General features: G+C 42.0%; 1 protein-coding gene across 1 annotated transcript; it reads right to left on the minus strand.

Annotated features, from left to right (window-relative positions):
• Positions 1 to 600: 600 nt before the first annotated feature.
• GPA33 (glycoprotein A33) lies at positions 601 to 21,813 on the minus strand. Its single transcript, XM_081907938.1, has 7 exons — positions 21,529 to 21,813; positions 10,748 to 10,902; positions 9,475 to 9,688; positions 8,049 to 8,213; positions 3,945 to 4,055; positions 2,611 to 2,734; positions 601 to 1,134 (listed from the first exon to the last, which is right to left on the minus strand). Exons 1-7 carry the CDS (start codon positions 21,569 to 21,571, stop codon positions 993 to 995), a joined length of 954 nt encoding a protein of 317 aa, XP_081764064.1. The 5' UTR covers positions 21,572 to 21,813; the 3' UTR covers positions 601 to 992.
• Between the last annotated feature and the right edge of the window lie 850 nt (positions 21,814 to 22,663).

Consider the following 22,663-nt stretch of genomic DNA (forward strand, 5'->3'; position numbering starts at 1 on the left):
TGACAATGCTAGTAGCAAGCAATTTATATATTTTTAAAAATACATTCCAAAAGCAGGGATTGTCTGATCCTTTCCTAACATGTTAGATGACTGCTTTTGTTAGCCATTAAGAGTGCAGAGCCATTTTAAAATAAAATAATAGAGATGGGGCATGCCTATGCATTGTCCAAGAAATGTGCATGACAGTCGTATCAAACTCCATAGAGCAGAAACAATAATGCACTGATGGGAATTAGCAGCTTCTGGTTTGAATATTGAGGAAACTACAGTGGTACCTCAGGTTAAGTACTTAATTAGTTCCGGAGGTCCGTACTTAACCTGAAACTATTCTTAACCTGAGGTACCACTTTAGCTAATGGGGCCTCCTGCTGCCACCGCACTGCCGGAGCACGATTTCTGTTCTCATCCTGAAGCAAAGTTCTTAACCTGAAGACCTATTTCTGGGTTAGCGGAGTCTGTAACCTGAAGTGTATGTAACCTGAGGTACCACTGTATAATATTCCAATAATAGCAACACAGTTATTATGGGTGTTATGTAGATGCTGCACAACAAATAAGTAACAGCTGGTGTCTTAAACTGCTCATCTAAAGGCTCTGGGCTTCTTGAATTGCAGTGGCCTACTTAGTGAAAAGTGAAATAAAAGATATCCCTGTTTTCCTATATACTGGAAAGTGTCAGTTCACAATAATTCAAATCGCACCACATGAAAACTTGAATGGAGTGTATATTGTCAATTTGGCAATATATCGGTTGTCCTGGAGTCCCCCTTCCTTTTCCATTTTAAGGCAACTCTGATGGGCAAATGGGAAAGGAGCTTATGAGTAGATAGGCACCAAATGCATATAAGGAAACAAGTCAGATTTTGCCTCCACGAACTTGCTGCCTATACTGTCTTGGAAAGCCACATGAGTTAAGGTGAAAGAGAAATATTTAACAACAGTTTTTTTTTCTCTCCCTCAAATGGAAATGCTCATCTCTGGGCCACAGCTTCTTAAACCTCCGGAGACACTCTGGAAATGGGTGGCCGTACTGGGTGGTGCCTGTCTTCCTCTTCTTCCTCCTCGTCCTGAATCTCCTCTTCAGCAGGTCCCCGTATTTTTACCTCAGGTGGATGATCGCCATTTTCTGTCTCCCTAATAATTTGGTGCAGAAGAAGATGAATTTTCAGTTATCTGCATTTTAACTGATGACTCAGTATTATAGGAAAGAGATAGGGAGTGCAAGCCTGTTGGTTCTCCTTGACCTCTCAGTGGCTTTTGACACTGTCGATCATGGCATCCTCCTGGAGGGGCCCAAGGAAGTGGGAGTTGCAGGGACCTCCAGAATTGCTACTAGAAAGTAATACTAGGAAATTACTACCCGGCCCCATGGCTTTTGAGGTTTCATGAGTCTCCCTGTGGAGATCTGTGTGCTACCACCATCATGTTATGCTTTGCCCATGTATGTAAAAACAGTAATTCATGAACAAACCTGAAAGTGAGGAGTGAATTGGTTCTTGTTAACCACTTAATTTCAGAGACAGTCGTTTAATAATTTAGTTTGGCAAAGAGGTGTCTCTGACCTACTGGGTAAATTTCCATTTGCTTAAGCTTTCCAGAGCCCCCTCAAATATGTTGTTTGTTATGCATACTAAAAAGAGGACTAGCATGATGTAAATGCTAGACACTTTAACATTAAGTCGTGCTACAAATCTGTTTCTGAAGTCAATCTCAAAATATCCTTGTGTGGTTTCCGAGTCAGCTTTATTTTATTTACTCTCACGATTGCCTAATCTCACAGGAATAACCTCCATTTGGAGAATTCATATGGTATAAATCTCCATTTGCAACAATTTCACAGCATAATTTCAAAATTGGTAATATAAAGTTGGGGCTTGCTGTTATGAAGCAGGAATTCACGAAGAAATGGTAAAGCCACGTGCATTTAAACCTAATTGTTTATGTAGCTACCCTCAATGTTATAGTTGGTGGATCAAAAGAAAGTGTGTTTAAAACACCTCCCTGGTAGCAGGTAGGAATGGACATCTTGAGCTGATCCATTTTTCTTGCACACAAGTAGATCAGCAATTCCACTCCCATCAAGTATGTATGAATTTTTAAAGGGAAAATCACACCCTCCAAAAAAATCTGCAGATTGAAACTGCTTTGGAACTATTTACCAAGGGGTCCAAAGCCTTTCCTCATTCTTTTGTTTAAACCAGAGCTTTTCAAGCTGTGCATCACAACATATTAATGAGTCGGCTGCAGCGTGTAGGTGTGTCACACAAATGCTCCCCACACTCCTCCTGGGCCTGAAAGGGGTTAGTTCAACCTCCGGTTTGTTAGTAAAATGAATTACTGTGTCACAAAATGATGCATGTTCAGAAAGTGCGTCACCAACTTTAAAAGTTTGGAAAGCTCTGGTTTAAACCATTTCTACCTGCTGCTAGCAGCTAGAAAGCTCAGCAGTTGCTGTGCTTGTTGGGGAAGTGTTGAGTACAAAGCTATTGGAAGTAGCAGTAACAGGGACATTGTAGGGGGGTAGAGAGAGACGACTGCCTCAGAGGTGCATGCAGTATGTAATTTTTCCATATTTTATTCCACCCCCACCTTCTAATGAAAGGCACTCACGTCATCTCATAGTCTTTGTCCTTCCCATTTTTGCAGCAACAACAGTAAGCCACAATGGCAATAATAATGACAACAGCAACAAGCCCACCAACGACTCCACCAAGTAGGGCAAAATTCATGGATGCTGTAGAAGAAAATACTAGCATTAGTCACCTCATAGTTGAGAAACAAAATCTCTTCCTTTGGGGAACAGCTCTTACTACTGTTCTCCCTCTAGCCTGAGGGTGGCTCTGGCTAAATATAATATGACAAATGAGCAACTTGTGAATGACAAGCCAGGAAGGGGGCTCATCTAGGTTGAATTAGATGGTTTCTGTAGAACAGGATTAGGGAAACTCTGGCCCTCTAGCTGCTGTTGGGGTCAAATGAATAACAGAGTTATGTGAAAATGGTCACTCAAAACTCCACACACCCCAAGGAAAATTACCAAACAGTTTCTCAGTGGTTCACTGGCAGTAGGGTAGTTTACTACTTAATTGGGGAGGGGGGGTGTTTCAGCACGTTGGAAATGGCAGCTGCCACCAAGAACAACAATAATGGGGGAGAATAGTCCGGGGGGAATGCAAAGGGGGGGCTTTTCTAGGGGGTGAGTGAAAATTTTAAATAAATTTTCTCAGAAAAATGACTGCTCTACTTAAAAGCAGAATAAAAAGGAAGTAGCTTGCATTTTGTCTAATAAACATGCTGATAAAATGGCACTGATAGAGAAAGCCGGTCTTTTAAAAAAATCATTTCTAATTCACTGAAATTAATTTTATCTCAAATTCTATTGTATTAGTATTTGAATAATTTAAAATAGGTGGGAAGATGCAAGTTAAAAGGTCGCTTTAAAAGAAACATGGCTAAAATGTCATTTGGCCAGAAAAGTGATAAATAGTAAAGGAGGTGTGTGAAGTATAGAGGAATGACAGTAGACTTGTTTGATCAATATGCTATTACACACATCAAAACCAGGCCTTTTAGTGAAAATAGATAGCTGAGTTTTGGTGATCTACCAATGTGGTGCTGTTTCGGTTTGTTTTCAAAAAAGAGGAAGAGCCTAGAGGAAATAGGGGGGTGATTTGATGGTCCTATGTAGACACTCCCTAAAAAGTGAGCAAACGAAGCATGGCTATTAGGCAACAAATACCTAGGGTGGAAACATAATCGGAGCCATACGTCATCACAAAGTCTTGGGCTTATTCTCAACTGCAGCCACATCTAAGCTTTGCAACTAAGCAAAGTGAGACTAGTTCTTAAAATGGGACGTGGGGTTGTTTAGGGACTTCAATGCTTTGCCGATCAGACTACAATAGCCATGCTTTCTCCCCCCCCCTTGCATGTTGCAATCTTACGTGGTGTGACATTAACAGTGATGTTGCATGAACTCTCTCCGATAGAGTTTTTGGCAAGGCAGATGTAGTAGCCAGTGTTGTCTATAGAGATGTTCTTCAGCATAAGCACTCCTGATGCAAAAGAGAAGATGCAAAGGGTCATCATTATTTAGCAGGTGCAAATAGAATCAGTGTCTTCAGCCATATTGCGGTTTTAAATCCACTTTATGTGAGGAGTCTTATGGACCCTGGATGATGGTTTCATAGTGACCAGAGCATTGCCCTGGAGCCTCAGGATTGATTGCAGAGAAGAGGCAGGCAAGCCACACATGTGGTTTTGCTTACTGCATTGTCACCATGTGTTCCCAAATGCAGTCCCTTATTCTGTTTTGGCGGACCAGTCAGTATAGGCGGCCATTGCTCCAATTTTATTCTTGCTACAATCCATGAGATGGGTTAAAATTAAAGAGATTGACTAGCTTACTACTGAAGAGGGATTAGAATCCAGTTTAGTGCACAATGCTGGCTTTCTGATAATGCTTGTGACTGAGTTAGCAGTTCCACATTTCACACCACATAGAAACTAGGCGGGTCGTCGGAACAACACGAAACCCCGTTTGTTCCGTGTTTTCACTGTAGCACAGTTTTCAGTGTTTTATGTACTTTTCCCATGCAACTTGCATTAATCCTAACATGGATACAGATACATGCAAGAATATGCCAGACCTATCCTCTGCCCTCCATTACGGGCTCCAATTGCAGAAATAACTGGACCCTGCTCTTTAAGTTGCACTTTTCTGATCTTACTTTGTAGATTTCTTGACTGGCAATTTAATATATAAAAATATGGGCCAGAGTTAAATCAGTTAAATGAGAAAAAAACAATAAACTAGCTAATACTGATTATGTCAGTATTTACAGTGCCTGACTAGGATCCTATTTTCTGGTTTAGTGGTGCCACCTATGGGCAAAACTGGTGAACAACAAGCACGTTTTGCACACATTTTCTTTGCAAATCTTGAGCTATTTTAAGGGCTTAGACAATCACAACGAAGCATGTTTTTTGGGGGTGCAATCTGCATCCACAAAGGCTAGCTGAAGAACTATTGAGAAAAATATGTAGGCTACCTAAAGCAGAGTACAAAATGAAATCAACAAAGCTTTTTAAAAAACCAAAGGCAGCTAAATTATATATATATAATTTATATATATCTCCAGCAGGTGCCTAAAATATCAACAGACTGTGAATTCCGGAGCAGTGGTTTCAGCACACTACCATCACCTCCCCATAAATGTACAACAAACATTACATGGTACACATAAAAGTGTAAGCAGTTGAATAGGCCCACATGGGCAAGGTGACCCCTCAGCCAAGCTGGTTGTTGGCTGTTATGGGCTTTATGTACTAATTGGGAAATTTTGAACTTGACCAAGTTACAAACCTGTAGACTGTGCAGATCTTTGAGGACAAGTATAATATGTGGACAAGATCTCACTTCTGGTCCCCAATCATAGAGCCGCACCCTGCACCAACAGCAGTTTCTCAATCAGGACCAAGGGAAGCCTTATGTAGTGTGTTGCAGTAATCCAGTCTTGAAGTTACCAATATCTGGACTACTGTGGCCAGCCCAGCCCCAGTCATGGAACAGGCAGCTGTCGTATTTTAATTTAATTAAAATGGTTCAATTGTTTTGCAGGTTTTAGCTTTATTTACAATTTTATTTGCACACCATTTAGCTCTTTGATTAAGTGGTTCAAAAATCATCTAAATTAAATAAATAAGTACCAGCTAAAGATGGTAAAATATACCTCTTGCTACCAAGACCACTAAATCTCCAGGGACAAACCTGGATCCAGGAAAATACTTAGGCTTGCTCCTTCAAAAGAAATGCAGCCCTCTTCAGAGCAGGCAGTTGGGCAGTTTCTCATGCACCAGAACCATAGATCCATAGGGCCTCTGTCCTGTCAGAAATTAGGCTCAATTTATTTCCCCTCATCTAGCTCATCACTGCATCCAGGTAGCAGCTCAGCTCCTGTATGGCCTCTCCTGATTCGGATGTTATGGAGAAATAGAGCTGAATGCCATCAGCTTACTGACAGCATCCTGTCCTAAATTCCTTCACGACCAGTCCTAATGGCTTCATATAGATCAGAAATAGCATTGGGAATAAAACAGCACCCTCCAGTGTCCTATGGCTTAACTGCCAGGGGCTGAAAAACAATCTGCCAATGCTATTATTCGCTCTATAAATAGGGCTAGAATACTGTCATACTGTGCCCCTGATATCCAAGGTCAAAGGTATCAAAAGCCACACATAAATTGCAAAGGAAGCAAGGTCATACTCCCCTTGTCCCATTCTTCATAATGGTCATCCATCAGGCTGACCAAGGCTGATTCAGTCCCAGGTCTGAACTCGGACTAGAGTTCGATAATCTACACCATTCAAGAATGACTGTAAGTGCCCCATCATAACCCTCTCAGCCACATTTCCTAAAAAGTGGGCATTAGCAACTGGTCAGTAGTTAGTCCAAAGCAACAGATGGAGACAAGGCTTCATTATGAGTGGCTGCAGGAACCATCCCCTCAAGCAATGAAGCATTAACCATGTTCCCGACCCAACAAGTCTTCTACATTTAATAAATCAAGAACTTCATAACTTATAAACTAGCACTATATGCGTTGGCAGCTAAGAAGATCAGGAGAAAAGAACTAGATAAAATAGCGGTCAACTGCAAAGGTGATTCAGACATTTAAGCTGGCGCATTCTACCTGAGAAGCCCCTGCTATTATATCATATGCAACAAATAATTTCTAGGAGATGTGATTGTTGTTCTTTGTATTCACAGTGCCTGGTGTTTTTATGGTTATTGTTGCCTTTCTTTTTGTTTCCTTTGTGAATGATATCATGGCCTTTGGCTAGTGCAATAAAGTTTATGAAGATGATGAATAAACCAAGAGGGGCAGAGATCAAGGGGGGACAGAGAGTAGCAAGTATCTTGCTGACATCATTAGGCTGCATAAACATCAAGTGATCTCACAGCATCTCATAGGGTAGTGGCATTGGATACTTCAGCTAGCGCTACATCGGCCCTGGAATCAGCATCCCAACAGAGCTGGTTAGGTTTGTGCAATGCTGTTCAACATCAAATGCAAACAAATGTATGTGATTTCACGTTAAGGAAACAGTAAGATACGCAGAGTGCAGTGCTGCCCTCTCTTTCTACAGTGATATAATCTGTTCCAAGACAGATGGGTGTGCAGCAACCTCCCACGTACCCAGCCTGACACATGTGGGCTTAAAAAATCTGGATCTCTTAATTGCTATACAAGAAACCTGGTTGTGTCAGTGCCACAAGGGAGAGCTTGGAACAGGTGCATCAGAGAACTGGAGAGGCCAGAGCATGATAGAGTCCTCCTTAGCACCACTTGGCAGAAGGAGGAGAGAGAAGCAACTAGATTGCCCATTAATTACAAGCCCCACTGTGGCTAATGGCCTCATGGTGAACAATTGTGTATGTTCACCCTACATTAACTAATGTATGTTTTCGAAGTAATGATTTTAATCATTGTGAGAGAAGAACCAGGCAGTGAGCATGATTCTGGATTCATTGCAATCGAGCTAGCACTAATTTTCAAGGTCTGTTGGTAGAATTAGGGGCCTGCCTCTTGCTGAAATGAAAGTCACAAGAGTGACTCCCAATTTATGTGGGGGTTACGTTCCAAGGCACCACGCTTTTAACTGAAATTGTGTATATTTGAAGCACCATTGAAAAAGCCTGCAATTACCCCATTTCGCCCCCACCATGTTCCACTCCTTTTTGTGAAGTTTTTGAGTCAATTCTGGGTTCACACATATCAGGTGTGCCTAAAACGGTTGCTGCCGTTGAATGAAATCAGGCATGAAGAAAATGGCAGAGATAACCAGTGAGAGAAGGAAAACATTAGAATGGACAAGGGAAGATCGCATCTACACTGTGCTTTCTAGATAACACTTTAAGGACTAAATTAAAATGATGGTTTTTAAATCCTCTTTATACATTAATAATCTTCAAAATATTTGCATGCATTTAAAAACTGAATACAGAAAACCAATTTTCACAAAGTGCCAACATCTCACTGCTTACCTGGCGTTACTGTTCCTACTAGTGCTCTTTGTTTGTTTTCTGGATTGTAGCTTTGCCAGGAATATTCGGGTTTGGGGAATCCTTCGATAGAATTGCAGGTCAAGTTAATGTTTTGTCCGAATTCTGTGGTCCCTATAATTTTGCAGTCTGGCTTGGATGGAGCCACTAGATAGGAGAAAAGAATAACTTGAGCAAATTCTGCAACATAAGAATGGAAGCTGTTGTGTTGAGGAGAGCCTAAAACATGTTCTGTCTTCAGATCCCATCACCAGCAGTAATGCATGCTGACCTTCACAAACAACACTGACCCGTTACAGTTTTATTCCAAAATCTGCACATCTTCACGATTTTCTTTAGGCACATAAACTGACTGGGTGGGGGCAATAGCTTAGCAGAGGTGCACATGCGCTGCAGAAGGTATCAAGTTCATACCTCAACTACTCCAATTTAAGGATCAATAGCAAGTCATGGGAAATATTAAAATTATTATTTAGTGAATTTATACAGTGCCCTTCATCCAATGATCATGGGTCAGTTTGCAACAAGATGAAATTAGATATTTTAATTCCTGGAGAACTGCTGTCAGAACACGTGGGTAGTGTTATCTGCTATAAAACAACTTCCAACCTTCCTCACTTCGTCATATTCCCATTGAGTGAAAACTTGGTTAAAATATATGGTTGTCTTCACCATTCTTTCCATTAGTACTGTGGAACCTTGATTTTTGAACGTAGTCCGTTCTGGAAGACTGTTCAACTTCCGAAACATTTGAAACGCAACACAGAAGCCTCAATAGAATAGGGAAACTCAAATGGAAGCCGTGTGGCATGTTCGGCTTCCAAAAAATCAACCGAAGCAGTTACTTTCAACTTCCGAGACGATCAAAAACCGAGGTTCCACTGTAATGAATATCTACAGTGTTATTTTTATAGAAAAAGAGGTGCCAGAACTCACCATTAATGCCTCCCTTTTCCCCTTACAATACAATAGCAATGGTGCTCGCCTGAGAGGTGGGGGGGAAAGCTGTGAGTACCATGTCTCTAAGACTATCTATGGCAGGTATCTTCAACCTTTTCAGACCCAGGATCCATTTTTAACCTGAACATGCATTTGGGGACGCATTTCTTAATTTTTTTATCATATATTTGCATGGTGGCAGTGCTCCTATCATGACTCACCTTGGATTAGGCTACAGTCCACTAGTGGGTCGTGATCTACCAGCTGAAGACCAATGATCTATGGCACAAACACTACATGATATCATCATCTAGAATAAATGTGCATGGCTGCCTTATGTTGCAGTGGAGCACAGTTTTAGCGATCCAATTACGCCCTGATCATTGCAAGCAGCACTTCCTGCTTGCTGTGCGCTGCTACTGAACTAAGGTGTGAGACTGGTATGTATACAAAGGGCAGAATGCCTTACCAAGGACCAAAAGTTCCATTGTTGAATGTGTCAAGGGAGGATCATCGCGAAGACGGACTGAGCATTCATAGGTACCATTGTCATTCAAGGTCACCTGACTGAGGATGATGCCAATGTCATGATTATTTGTATTGCTAGAGAAGTTCACCCGATCTTTATAAGCATCACTAATCCATGTTCCACCATCATCAAGGTACCGGTTAATAAATTCTGCCTAACAATAAGAGAAGAGTATCAGTTTAAAAGACTTAATTACTGTGGCTCAAATCTTTTGTTTGTCACTATAGTATTTTTAACCACGAAATGAACAAACAAAACACAAGGAGACCCAACCTATCCCTATCTCCTGAATTGTCTCATTGCTGAGGCAATTCAGTAGTAAAAAATAATAATCAAAAAATGTATTATAGTAGGGGAAGAAATCACTTTTAAGTGTGTACATTAGTCAAGAGCTGCATACAAATATATGTTCATGATGATGAATTTTCATGAACAAAGCAAACACAAATTGCTGGAAAAATTTGGAGAACTGAATTTAAGACTGGAAAAAATGAGAAAGTGAGCAAACTGAAATTGACAGGTCCTTCCATCCCTACCTCTCAACCCTCAAGAAATACATTTTATGTACATGGTTGTCAGCAGCAGGGAAGATATGATCAGAAACTTATCTTCCATGAGCTTAAAGTTGTTTTAGGGGCCATGACAATCTGCTGCATTGCCTCCAAACAATCAGTCAAACCAAATCCTTTCCTTTGGAGCCTTAAACATTAGTAGGCAATGCTCCCAGTGCACAATATTCTTATTCAGTGAGACTTGCCTCCATGTAGTCATGCACAGACCTGGGGTACTGGAAATTTAGTTGGGAGTTAACTCCGCTGAACACAGGCAGACTTGCTTTTGAACCATCTGAAGAAGTACTGCTCATCCTGCTCACATTGAATTGAACTGGATAGGCCCTAGGGGATATGCGCCCCCATCTGGAGCCACCAGTTGCTATGCATGATTGGCGGCCTCTGGCAAGTGCTGGATCAAAGCCAAAGTGACAGCCTGATGTTATGTGTCACAAGACTAAAGATCTGGAATTAAAACAAAATTCAGGCTACCATCTGGCCCCATCCTCTTGCAGCCAAGACCAAAGGAACCCTTGAAAGGCTGCTCACTGACAGAGGTCAAAGCGGCTCCTCTGGTGTCTTGGCGCACCTGTTTCTTAACAGAGTGCCATTTTCTCCCAGACACTCATGCGTATCATATGCCTTGCACCATGGCTGCCCACCTCTTCTGGCATTTTCATCCAAGCAACAACGTCCCCCTTCGCTGGAGTAACAACAGAGCTTTCGTAGGTACACGGTAGGGTGATATTATCTCCTTTCTTCACTTTCACTTGCTTCTGAGGTGTGTTTACGGAGAGGGCATGAGAAGCTGCCACAACTAAAAAGAGAAAGAGAGGTCAGAAGGTCCACTGTTATCTTTGTCACTTTGACTAGAAAGCCAGTATGCATAAGTTAGGACGCCCTACTAAGATATTGCACACATCTGCATTCCACATCTGTATCTGCCTTCTGTAAGAAACACGCTTTCTCGCCTGCTCTAGGACAGGGTTGGAGAAACACTTTCCAACCCAAAGGCTGCATCCCCTTAGGACATATGTAGGCAGGGCAATCAATGTGACCTTTGTATGGTAGGTTACCTTCCAGCTGCACAAAACCCAGAGCTTTCTACATCCGCCCACATTCCTCCCTCCAGGCAAGCAAGAAGCATGAGTTCTTTCCAGTATTAATAGACCACAGATGATCACAAAGTGGTTTGCAGAACAATCAGTAAAAAAATTAATAAAATAATAGTAGTCTGTGCATAGTGGCGCTGTGGGTTAAACCACAAAGCCTAGGATTTGCCGGTCGGAAGGTCAGCGGTTCAAATCCCCGCAACGTGATGAGCTCCCATTGCTCTGTCCCAGCTCCTGCCAACCTAGCAGTTCGAAAGCACGTCAAAGTGCAAGTAGATAAATAGGTACCGCTCCAACGGGAAGGTAAATGGCATTTCCATGCGCTGCTCTGGTTCGCCAGAAGCAGCTTAGTCATGCTGGCCACATGACCCGGAAGCTGTATGCCGGCTCCCTCGGCCAATAAAGCGAGATGAGCGCCACAATCCTAGAGTCAGTCACGACTGGATCTAATGGTCAGGGGTTCCTTTACCTTTAGTCTGTGCATATCATATCAGTTTATACAGTAAAACACAAGGGGTGAGAAAGGATCTGGCAGAGCATCTGTGACTTCTCAGATATCTTATTTGTCCCTCCCCCCCCCACTGGCTTCCATGAGGCTGAGTTCTATGACTCATTCAGGGATGTACAGGGGGACAAGGTCCTTTGAACATAAAGTTTTTATTGTGACCACACCCAGCTGACACATGGGTGTGTCACTTTTTTTGCCTACAACTAGTACGATAAGGGATGGCAGGTGGGGGGTTCCATCTACTGTCCCCCATAATTCAGTTTGCACACATAAAACTTATTGACAGTAAGAGCAGCTTGACAACAGCTTGACCACCACCTACCTCTGAATTTTCTGCAACGAGCAAGTGATTAAGCTAGATGGCCCATAAGGCTCCCTACAACTCTATGATTCCATCTATTTGCATATTATCTTATATCTTACATCCCTGAGGCACCTGTCCAACTTCCTGGACAGTCCTCCTATCTGTGGAAAAAGCTAGCTTGCTGTTGGTGGCCAGGGCTCTCAGATCCTCTCTCAGCTCAGGGAGCAAACAAGTGTGCCCACAAGGCTTTTTTTCCCTGGCAGTGTACATTATTATGTTCTGAGGTAACTCAGTTGTGCTGGAGAAACCGGTTCCTCCAGGGGTGTGTTCATAATCAGGTCATAAGACCAGCATTCAGAGAGAGAAAAGAGAAAGGCAGAGAGGAAGAAGTGAGAGAGCCCAACCCTTTTAGAGAAACTGCAGAGGAATGTCTCACTCAGAAAATCCCGCCCCCCCGCACACTGAAATTTAAGTTGAGGGGAGTGTTTCTATAAAAATTCATATATGCCGAAAACCTATTGGAAAGCTGTATTTGTTCTGTAACCAAGGTAACCTGGGAACCCCATGAACCTCTCCCACCTAATGGGGGATTTAGCTGAGCTTAAAGAGAAGGGGCTCAGGGACTAAGGAATGACTCCCAGTGTTTTTATTTAAAGCACATTTAAAAGACACCCCTCCCCCCCAAAAAAAAAATCCTGGGGAAATGTAGTTTACCCCTCACAGAACTACAATTCCCAATACCCTTAAATTACAGTTCCCAGAATTCTTTGGTTTAACTGTCTATGGCACTGGAATTTTCTCAAGCCTAGAGACCAGAAATTAAAACAAAACTAAGGCTACAATCCTACGTAGCCACAGGAAGCCAGTCCCATCAAACACACTTAGACTAATTCCTTTGTGTGCAAACACACATACATTGTCGGCCTAAGCCATTTTGCCACATGAAATAAGTCAAGCAGCCGCTGGCAACAGGGACTGAAGCACGGTGGAAGCAGCTGGCAAGGAGGCACACTCAGAGTGAACTTGGACAGCCGGCAGGAGAGAGCCCACCCCAGTTCCTCTCCAAATCTGCTGCCAGAGTCAAGTGTCTAATGATAGGGCTGGCCCTGCTACCATAGGATCCAAATCCCAATACAACACTGAGGATATATAAATCATGGTGGGAGAGCCATAAGCATTATATGGAATCTGGGGAGTACCAGGTAGCAGGTTTAAGGTTTAAGGTAGCAGGTGATGAGAAAGGCCCCTGCTTGAGACCCTGGGGAACTGCTAACGGCCCGTCACAATTCTATCTGGGCTAGATGGGCAAATAGTCTGTCCTGCTTTACAGCCACATCCCGTGTTTTTCTTGTGCTGTGAATAAGGATGTAGGAGAAATCAGATTCATTTCTCATTTAAAGGCAAGCTTATCTAATTCACACTTTCTGAACGCAAACCAAACACAGCATCTTTTTTTTAAAAAAGGATATTACAGTAAATGACAACACATTTGTAATACAGTTATTATTTGAGATTCTGTGAATTTTGCAATGCCAACCAAGTAATGGGTAGAAACTGCATACACATACACACAAAATGCATACGCGTGCACACGCACACACATATGTATGTATATGTATACAGAGAGAGAGAACGAGAGAGAAATGCATATATTAGTGAAAATATAAAAATGAATTCTATTAGAAGAAATTGCTTTGCAACGAAATGTATATATTAGGCAAAATTGCATAAAAATGTGTGTAATAGGAGAAATTTAAACTAAATATAGATGGATTTTCTTGAGGACTTAAAAAAAAACTTCAAACTGATGTGGAAATGTGGAGCACTGATTGTAAAAATGAAAAACAGAGAGAAATCAAAATTGACCTATTGCTAGGCATGAAGGCCTCACCCTCTGGTGCCCCATTCCCCCACCCCAAGCATTCTGCTTGACTTGGGGTAGCTTATTTTCAGGGAAAGGGAAAAGCTTTTCCTGGCAGAGCCATGGAGGGCTAGCTTTAGACATCCATGGTTGCATTGGCAAAATATTAAATTGTTGTTGTGCTCTCTATCCTCAACTCATCTGTAACTGAGAGCTTTCTGAACTGCCTTCCCCCACTAAGCTCAGAACGTGAGTATTTAGGGCTCCAGCATGTCACTTGCATTCCTACCTGGCAACTCTGACACCCTCTCCAAAGGGCTATTTATTTAGCAGTGGGAATCTTTTTGACACTTTATTTGTTCGCCATTCTTTTTAGGCCACCCTTGATTAATTACATAGGAATCGCAGGGCAGTTTCCAGCATACATATAAAACAACAAAGTATATCAACCACAGGATTTTGGTTATCCTATCGAGATGGAAAAATGGGGAAAACTATGGAAAACAGATTTAAAATTCACCATGTGCTATCTTATAAAAGAAAACTTTATGAAAATGATCCACAGATGGTACCTGACCCCAAGCAAATTAGCCAAAATAAATAAAAATAACAGTAATAAGTGCTGGAGATGTAAACAAAATGAAGGAACCTTATTCCACATGTGGTGGACATGTCCCCAAATGTAAAAGATTTGGGACATGATTTATGAAGAACTAAAGAATATGCTAAAACATACATTTTTAAAGAAAGATGAAGCTTTCGTATTAGGCATTTTAACAATGAGCATCCCAAATGAATATAAAAGAGTGTTTCTTTACGCGACAACAGCGGCTAGAATATCAATAGCAAAATACTGGAAAAGTGAGTTAATACCAACAAAAGACGAGTGGCAATTGAAGTTGTGTGAGTACCTCGAACTAGCCAAAATGCCAGAACTAATAAGATACCACTGAGGCGACAAGGTAAAAAAGGAATGGGTTTGCTTCAAAAACTACAATACTTGACTAAATATGGTTCCAAAAATAATACTTGGTTGTGCTTATATTAATTTCACAGACATAATGGGAAAAATTTGATTTAAATGAAGGGATACAGATTATTGGTAACTAATAAGAAGTGTTGAAGCCGAAAAGGGATAGAGGGAAGTCAATTAACTTATCAGGGATTCAAACAAGTTTAATGGAACAGAAAGAAAGTGATTGTAAAGAAAGATAGAAAAGAAGAAATATTAATGTAATTTCTTTCTGGGAGCCTTTTGTATAGAATATTCAAATTATGGTTTGTATCCTTTGAGCAATTGTGTGCATCTTTTTAATTCTTTTTTCTCTTATTTGTTTCTTTTATTTTTTCTCTTTTCTCTTTTCTTTTTGTGTATTCAGGTGTAACTTTTAATTTATTCTTTTCTCTGAAACTTTCATAAATGCAATAAAAATTATTTAAAAAAACAACAACATAGTATATCAGATAATACAACACAATGGAATATTTAAACCATTGCCAGCAAAAAGAGGGGCAATTCAGAATATACCAGGAGTTGGAGGCACCCAGTGAGATTTATCCAGTGCTATTTTTCTAGAAAAAGAGGTGCTGAAACTCACCATGAACGCCTCCCTTATTCTCTTATAATGGCAATGATGCCCACCTGAGAGGTGCCTAGAACTCAGTTCCGTCAAATTCTGGCTGAAAAAAGCCCTGAATTTATCCAAAAACCTAAGAGAACAAGTGTGTTTTAATCATCCATTGGAACTACACTAAATTTGTGTCCATTGAGCTTCTAGCGGGAGGTTATTCTAGTCAGGGTACCACTACAGAGAAGGCCCTTACACATCACTTCGGAAGACAGGCGAACTAATAATCAGTGTACTGGATGAAGCAAAGATCACCAGTGTTGAAGCAATGATTCTTCAACATCAACTTCATTGGACTGGTCATGTTGTGCGGATGCCTTATTATCGTCTTCCAAAGCAACTACTCTATTCCAAACTTAAAAATGGAAAGCGTAATGCTGGCGGTCAACAAAAGAGGTTTAAAGACTGCCTCAAGGCAAATCTAAAAAAATGTAGAATAAACACCGACAACTGGGAAACACTGGTCTGCGAGCGCTACAGTTGGAGAACAGCCTTTACCAAAGGTGTCATGGACTTAGAAGACACTCAGACTCAGGACGCAAGGGAGGAACGTGCTAAGAGAAAGGCACGGTTGGCAAATCCACACCGTGATCAGCTCCCGCCCGGGAACCAATATCCCCACTGTGGAAGGACATGTGGGTCCAGAATTGGCCTCCACAGTCACTTACGGACTCATTGTTAAAACTGTGTTTATGGAAGACAATCTTACTCAGCTACGAGTGATAGAAGAAGAAGAAGAAGAAGAAGAAGAAGAAGAAGAAGAAGAAGAAGAAGAAGAAGGCCACACTGGAAGGAACAACAAGGAAGCAAAAGCCTACAAAAGCAGAGTCTTGCAGTAATAAGTCCAAGCAGTCATCACAAGGGCACTCAACAGTTTGTGGAGTGGCAACAGTGAAGTTGGCAGCCTTTAATGAAGTCATGCATTTGACATAGTTGATGAGGTAATTGCCAGAAGCAACTTTTGCTGAGGTACTTTGGAAAGCCTGGGCTGCCCTGTGCTTTGTGAAATGCTTTCCTAATCAGATTTCTATACCTAGTTTGCTTGGCAACAGGCAGGCAATGGGTTAATTTCCTAGGTGCCTTTTCTTTTATCTGTTCTGTTGCGCTGACATTCCCTGACTGGCTTGTAATCCAGTTTCAACATGGGAAGATCCTCGAGAACAAAGCATAATCGCTGCATTTTTCGCTGGGCTTTGACAACTCCCTGTTTTGTTCCATCCTGGCATGCTTCCTTCTGCATCCATTGTATTTCTTTCTTTTTTCTTCCTGTGATGTTCATCACAACACTAACCATCAATGCTTTTTTTAAAAACACCCTCAGTTGAACAAGCAAGTTAAAATAGGCTAAAAATATGAAATAAATTGGTTTTGGAAACTGATCAAATCTTTTTAAGACCAGCAAATGCAGAGACAGGACTTTAACAAAATTTCACAAATATGGGGGGGGGGAGCGGGGGGGTGCCCTATACAATTAAAAGCTTAAAATATTAAGCTTATTTTATATTTTCCCATGGATGGGTCTAGGGCAGGCATAGGCAAACTCTGGCCCTCCAAATGTTTTGAGACCACCATTCCCATCATCCCTGACCACTCGTCCTGTTAGCTAGGGACGATGGGAATTGTAGTTCCAAAACATCTGGAGGGCCGGAGTTTGCCTGTGCCTGATCTAGGGATACCCAGGAAGCAGAGGACTGAAAAAAGGCTTGTTTGCTAGCATGATGAGCTATCAAGGCATTATGGACAAATAAAAGTAACGGCACTCCAATATAATTCTTTTAAAAAGAAAAACAGTTTTTGGGAGGGGAGAGCAGGAAAGATGGGGTGCTTAACCCTTTCCCTGCCTGCTTTATCTCTACTACAAATCCTCCCCACGTAGACTTCCTTATCCTGGCAGATGGGTGGGATACAATAAATAACAATTATTATAACTATTATGTCTAGAACAGGGCTTCAGGTTAATTTTTTTTTTCTATTGAGGGTCACATTCCCTTGGGGATGTTCTTTTGGTCGCTACATGCTGGTGGCAGGTAGGAAGAGCCAAAAGGCAGGTGGTGAGAGCCAAAAATGAGTGGAGTTTACTGCAGGATTGTATGGATCGTTTGCTCCCAGTGAGAAGCGGTCCAGAAAGCAAGAGTAGCCTCACCTGCACCATCCAGAGAGCCCTGTGAAATGTGTGGTGTGCTTGCTATAGTTTCCTGTATATGTCACCCACTCTCCTTGCCCTTCCAATTTCTCTGTTCAAAATTCTCTCCTCCCAAAGCTGTTTTTCTTTTAGAAGAAGGGCTTCACAACTCTGTTATATACCTTTGCACAAAATGCAAGTTTTGGGCAACGATTGGGCAAGTAGAAGCATGCTCATATCCGTTTGAGGATCAGCAGGATGATACGAGAGAAAGAAAGTGCTAGAATTGTGTCCCAGTCATAAACAGATGTCTTTCGTGAGAACTTCAAACAGAAACTTTGTACTAATTTAAATATTTTTTTCCTGCAATTCTAGAAGGAAATCCATCATCAAGAGAGAGTCAATAGACAGCCAGAAACCATGTGCCAGGAATCCAGGGAGTCATGTCCATTCAGGGATGTTCTTTCTGCTCCCACTCTCCATCAGCTTTCTATCTGGCCCTTGGGATTCTCCCCAGACCATACCCCCCTTCCCAGCCACATCCCCTTTCATCAGACCACAGCCTTTCTTTGAGTTCTTTTGTCTGGCTGAAACTGGGACAATTGATTCTTGTTTGCCTGGATAAACAAGAGCAGGGGTGTGGGAATGGGCATAGAAACTAGCCTACTGTACAAAGGTAACTTTCACATTTGCTGCCATTCCCACTTTGGCCTTCCTCTGCCCACCACTGGCCTGTGGCTCTGGGAAGACTGCCCAGAAGGAACTGGGATATTTTGGCTGAAAACAGGTCCCCACCCCTGGCATGGGACTTACAATGGAGGACCCTACGAAAGGCAGGGCCCTTGATCACACAGAGAATAGCCTGTATCATACACAGAAAGCTATTGCACGGGTGTCTGTAGAGGCAGAGGCAGCAGGTACGGACAGTTTCTGGGTGGATGGGGCCACGTTGCTGCTGTGTAAGCATATGAACTTTGCTCTGTTTGCTTACGACATTTTTATGCTGCCCTTCCTGCAAGGAGATCAGAGCAGCATACATGAATTCCTGCCCTCCACTTTGTCGCCTCAACAATACTATAAGGCAGGTTACGATGAGAAGGGTTGGCTCGCCAAAGGTCACTTGGCACGCTTCAGGGAATTTATGCCAGCTTGCCCCTGTGTCAAATATCCAAACTGCTGCAGTAAGCTGCCTATTTGACTCTTTCAAATCATGAGTTCAACAATTTTAGTATCAGAGTTCAATGAGTAGTTTTCAAAAGTTGCAAAGAATACAGGAGAAATACTTTAGCCAGTTGTTAAAACTCGAACAGAAAGAAAATGTTTAAAAAGTGAAAATGTGATTCAGCTTGGGGGAACAATGGTGTTTTATCACTTGATTATCACAAGTTTCTCACATTTAGGTTATGGTGTTTGCTCCAATTATCACATAACTAAAGGGTTTGTGATCTACTTCTGTCTTACATTCTAGGTAAATCCACTTTTGTGTCTTAAGAAGGTGCCCAACAGGCACAAATCCCACAGTTAACATGGAGTTCATTTATTATGAAAGGTGTACCTGTTGAATTCTAAATGATCACAGTTTCTCTGTAACTTATTTTGTACTGTATGTCTTCATCCACAGATGGTGAGGCAAGCATTTCAAGCAAGAGTGCTCAAATATGCAAGTGCTCTGTTTGAATCAATGTGAGCAAAATCAACACAAGCACATAACCTACCTTAGTTCTGCCCCCTTCCCTCCCCACCCATCTGAACCAATCCACAAATCAAAAAAACAAAAATCCTACTTTGGGAGGAGATGGTGGCAGGACCTCACTCCCACCCCAGTGACATGAGAAATATATTTTTCTACCAGGGGCAGTATAATCATAACCCAGGATCTTTGGGAGGAAAATATGCCCCATACATTGCTGCTAGCTAATCCATTCCCTCTACCACAATCATCTCCCCTTTCCCTAAGATAAGGGTTTTTCTGCCTTAGGGAAGAGGAATGGGGTATGTTCTCAGCAGTAGGACTTCCAAGGATCTCTGGAAGGAAATGATGCATTACTAGATGTTCACACTGGGAACCTGGAACTTGACTCCAAGAGGACAAGAGATAGCACATCAACAATTAATACATGGGACATCTTTTCCTATTAGAAATCCTGGGACTTGCAGTCCTAGGTCCCAAATGAGAAAAGGTGCTCTGCAAATCATTGGTGCTCAATGCCTCCAACAGTATCTCCACTATCTTCACCTTTCCTAACACAGGTTGTCTTGCCTTGGGGAAGCAAGAGGTTATGAGAAGGGTGGGTCCTTGATGGAAAAGGTGGCAAATGATCCCACAGATGTGCTGAGATTCCTTGCCCCCTCTCACTGTGGACCTTTAGCTGCATTGATGGGAGTGCCACTTAATCCTCAGGGTAAAGGCTTGCCCCCTGGATAATTAAGATTAGCAGAGGGGAAGTTCTTGTAGTGTTCCAGTCAAGCACTGGAAAAAGCTGAACACTTCTAGGGTGAGCCAGTTGGTTGCTCATCCCTAGTGAGGCAGGCCAGAATTCACCCCACAGTTAAATGCACTTTAGGTCTCCTTGCCACACTTCCTGTCATCTGAGTTTTGTCACCCACTATGTCAGAACAAGTCTTTATGGGTTTCCCATATTTTTGTGCCCAGGAATGGGGTACATGTTTTTGCATGGGGGGGGGGGATAAAAGAAGTGACAATCTAGCTCAGAAAATACTGTAGTGTGTGCTGTGTCTCCTCACTGTACAAACATCAGTAGCAGATTGCACAGAAAAGTGCTGCTCAGGTCATAGCCCAAGTCCCGCCAAGGTATCTAATCCTGAATGAAATGAGAGTATGCAACACTGTCCCATCCATCACTTATTCTTTTCTCTCTCTTTTTAACACTGATCACTTTTGTGACAAATAGCTACACAAAGAGGTGTGAGCTTGCATCCTGTATTACTGTGGATTCTTTTTAATCTATTCTACTGGGGAGCAGGGAAGGGAGAAACAATGCATAGTGTAGAGAGTAGATTATGACTCAGGAACCCAAGCCCCCCGCCCCCTCAAATCCCATCTCCATCATAAATCCGTTAGTTATCCACCTGTGGCAAGCTAGGAAAGGACCATAACTCAGTAGTGCAGCAAATGTACAACAAGGTTCAACTTTGGCATCTCTGAATAAAGGATCTCATGTACGGATTCTGAAGTCTTAGGGATCCACTATGAATTAGAGCAATACAGTACTGAACTAGGTGGACCAATGTCCTCACTCTGTATAAGGAAGCTTCATATGCTTAGGATTTCTCCACTTAACCTAAGTGGAGAGACTTCATTCATTTAAGAAAACCATTTCAGAATGTTCCTTTCCTCATGTCAATGCACTGCAAACAACTTAGGATAATTAAAATCTTGGCAGAGCAGTGTGCCAGGGTAGCCTTCCTGCTTCTGTGTTTCTGTTTTAATCTAATCCTAGATGAACAGTCTGGCACTGCTGTTGCATTCTGGTAGCCCACAACATTAAGGGAATAATTTAAATGAAACATTAAAAAGTCAACATTTATAAATTGGTGTGGTCCTAGGTCCTGCGCTGCTTAACCCTGGAAATATCACAAAGGTACCCATAACACTGCTTCTTCATCCACATTCTACGCAGCTGTTGCAAAATACATAGAGGTGCCAATGGGGGGAAAAATAACATTTTCTCAACAGCAACAAAGAATTGTATGAGTACAGGGTCAGTGCAGTATCCCAGTAACAGAAAGACTTTATGGGAGACACCTAGATCCTGCAAAACAGATTGGTATCTACTATAAATTTGTTGGACTGCAAGGCCTGAGATTTGTACGATGAAATATCCATGGGCACCTTCTCCCCGTCCATCGCACTAGCATACCACTGGTAGGCAAAAAGTACTACTCACCTGCACTGAGTATAAACCATGTTACTTCCTTGTTCGCCATCATGGTGTGCTTTTTCCCTCACCCAAGCAAATATCCAGGTAATGAAAGATAAATCTGAAGTTTGAGGGAAGGACAACCTGCCTTCCTGCTGTAGCCTGGACTGTCTCCCCTCTTCTGTGCTGTATGTGCTGTTTCTGCTTCCTTCCCCTTTCACCCTTGCTCACCTTCCCGCCCCTTCAAACTAGGAGGGCAGGCTGTGTTCTTATCTTTTCCCTTTCAAGCTGAAGGAAACTACCCTGCCTGTTTAATTGACCCTATCCCCACCTAAGCAAACAACCTATCATTCCTGATCCCTTCTGACAGACGAGTACACAAAGGAAGCAATAACGTATCACAAACGCCCAGGTGAAAGTGCTCGTACAAGTACCATGAGAAAAATATTATGGTAAGAAGACCACGCTGCTGCTGCTGCTGCTGCAGGCACTACAATTTTTATGGTGACTATTCAAGAGTGCTGCTTGCTCCAGCCATTAAAGACATCAAGACTAGGTGTTATCTGTGGCAGCCTAGCCTAATTTCTATTCATTCTGCTAACCTGAGAGATGTGCTACAATATTTTGTTTATTCAGCACTGTTTCATGTTGTGTGCTGTTAAAACACTTTCCACTTTCTCCACCCACTGTGCTGCAATTTACTGTCTAGGGTACATTTATAGCTATAGCTCAGAAAATCACTATTATGTTTCTGGAATCCTGGCTTTTCTTAATTTTCCTCAGGCACCACCTGTAGTTGCCTGAAACAGGGGCCAAAGGGTTGTGTTACCTCTCACAAACCCTTGAGAGATCACTGTATTGTTGCTATCATATATTTCTGCTTCACTCACATACAAGATTACCAGAAATGGGTCCCTTTCACAATACATAGAAAGTTGAACTTTGGCGCAAGTTTGGAACACATTCTGTGTACACACAAGACATCACAACTATTAGAAAATTCCAGGTATGGAGTATTTTTGTGTCCATTGTTTGAAACCGAGGGCACTTCCAAACTGTCTTTAATTTTATGTAGGATTATATCCATACAGAAAATTCAGGTTACAAAAGTAAAGCAGGTTTGGAGTTCCTGCACTCATTTTACCATTACATTTTTGACTTC

Source organism: Podarcis melisellensis, assembly GCF_964234715.1.
Source record: "Podarcis melisellensis genome assembly, chromosome: 4".
Lineage (NCBI taxonomy): Eukaryota > Metazoa > Chordata > Lepidosauria > Squamata > Lacertidae > Podarcis > Podarcis melisellensis.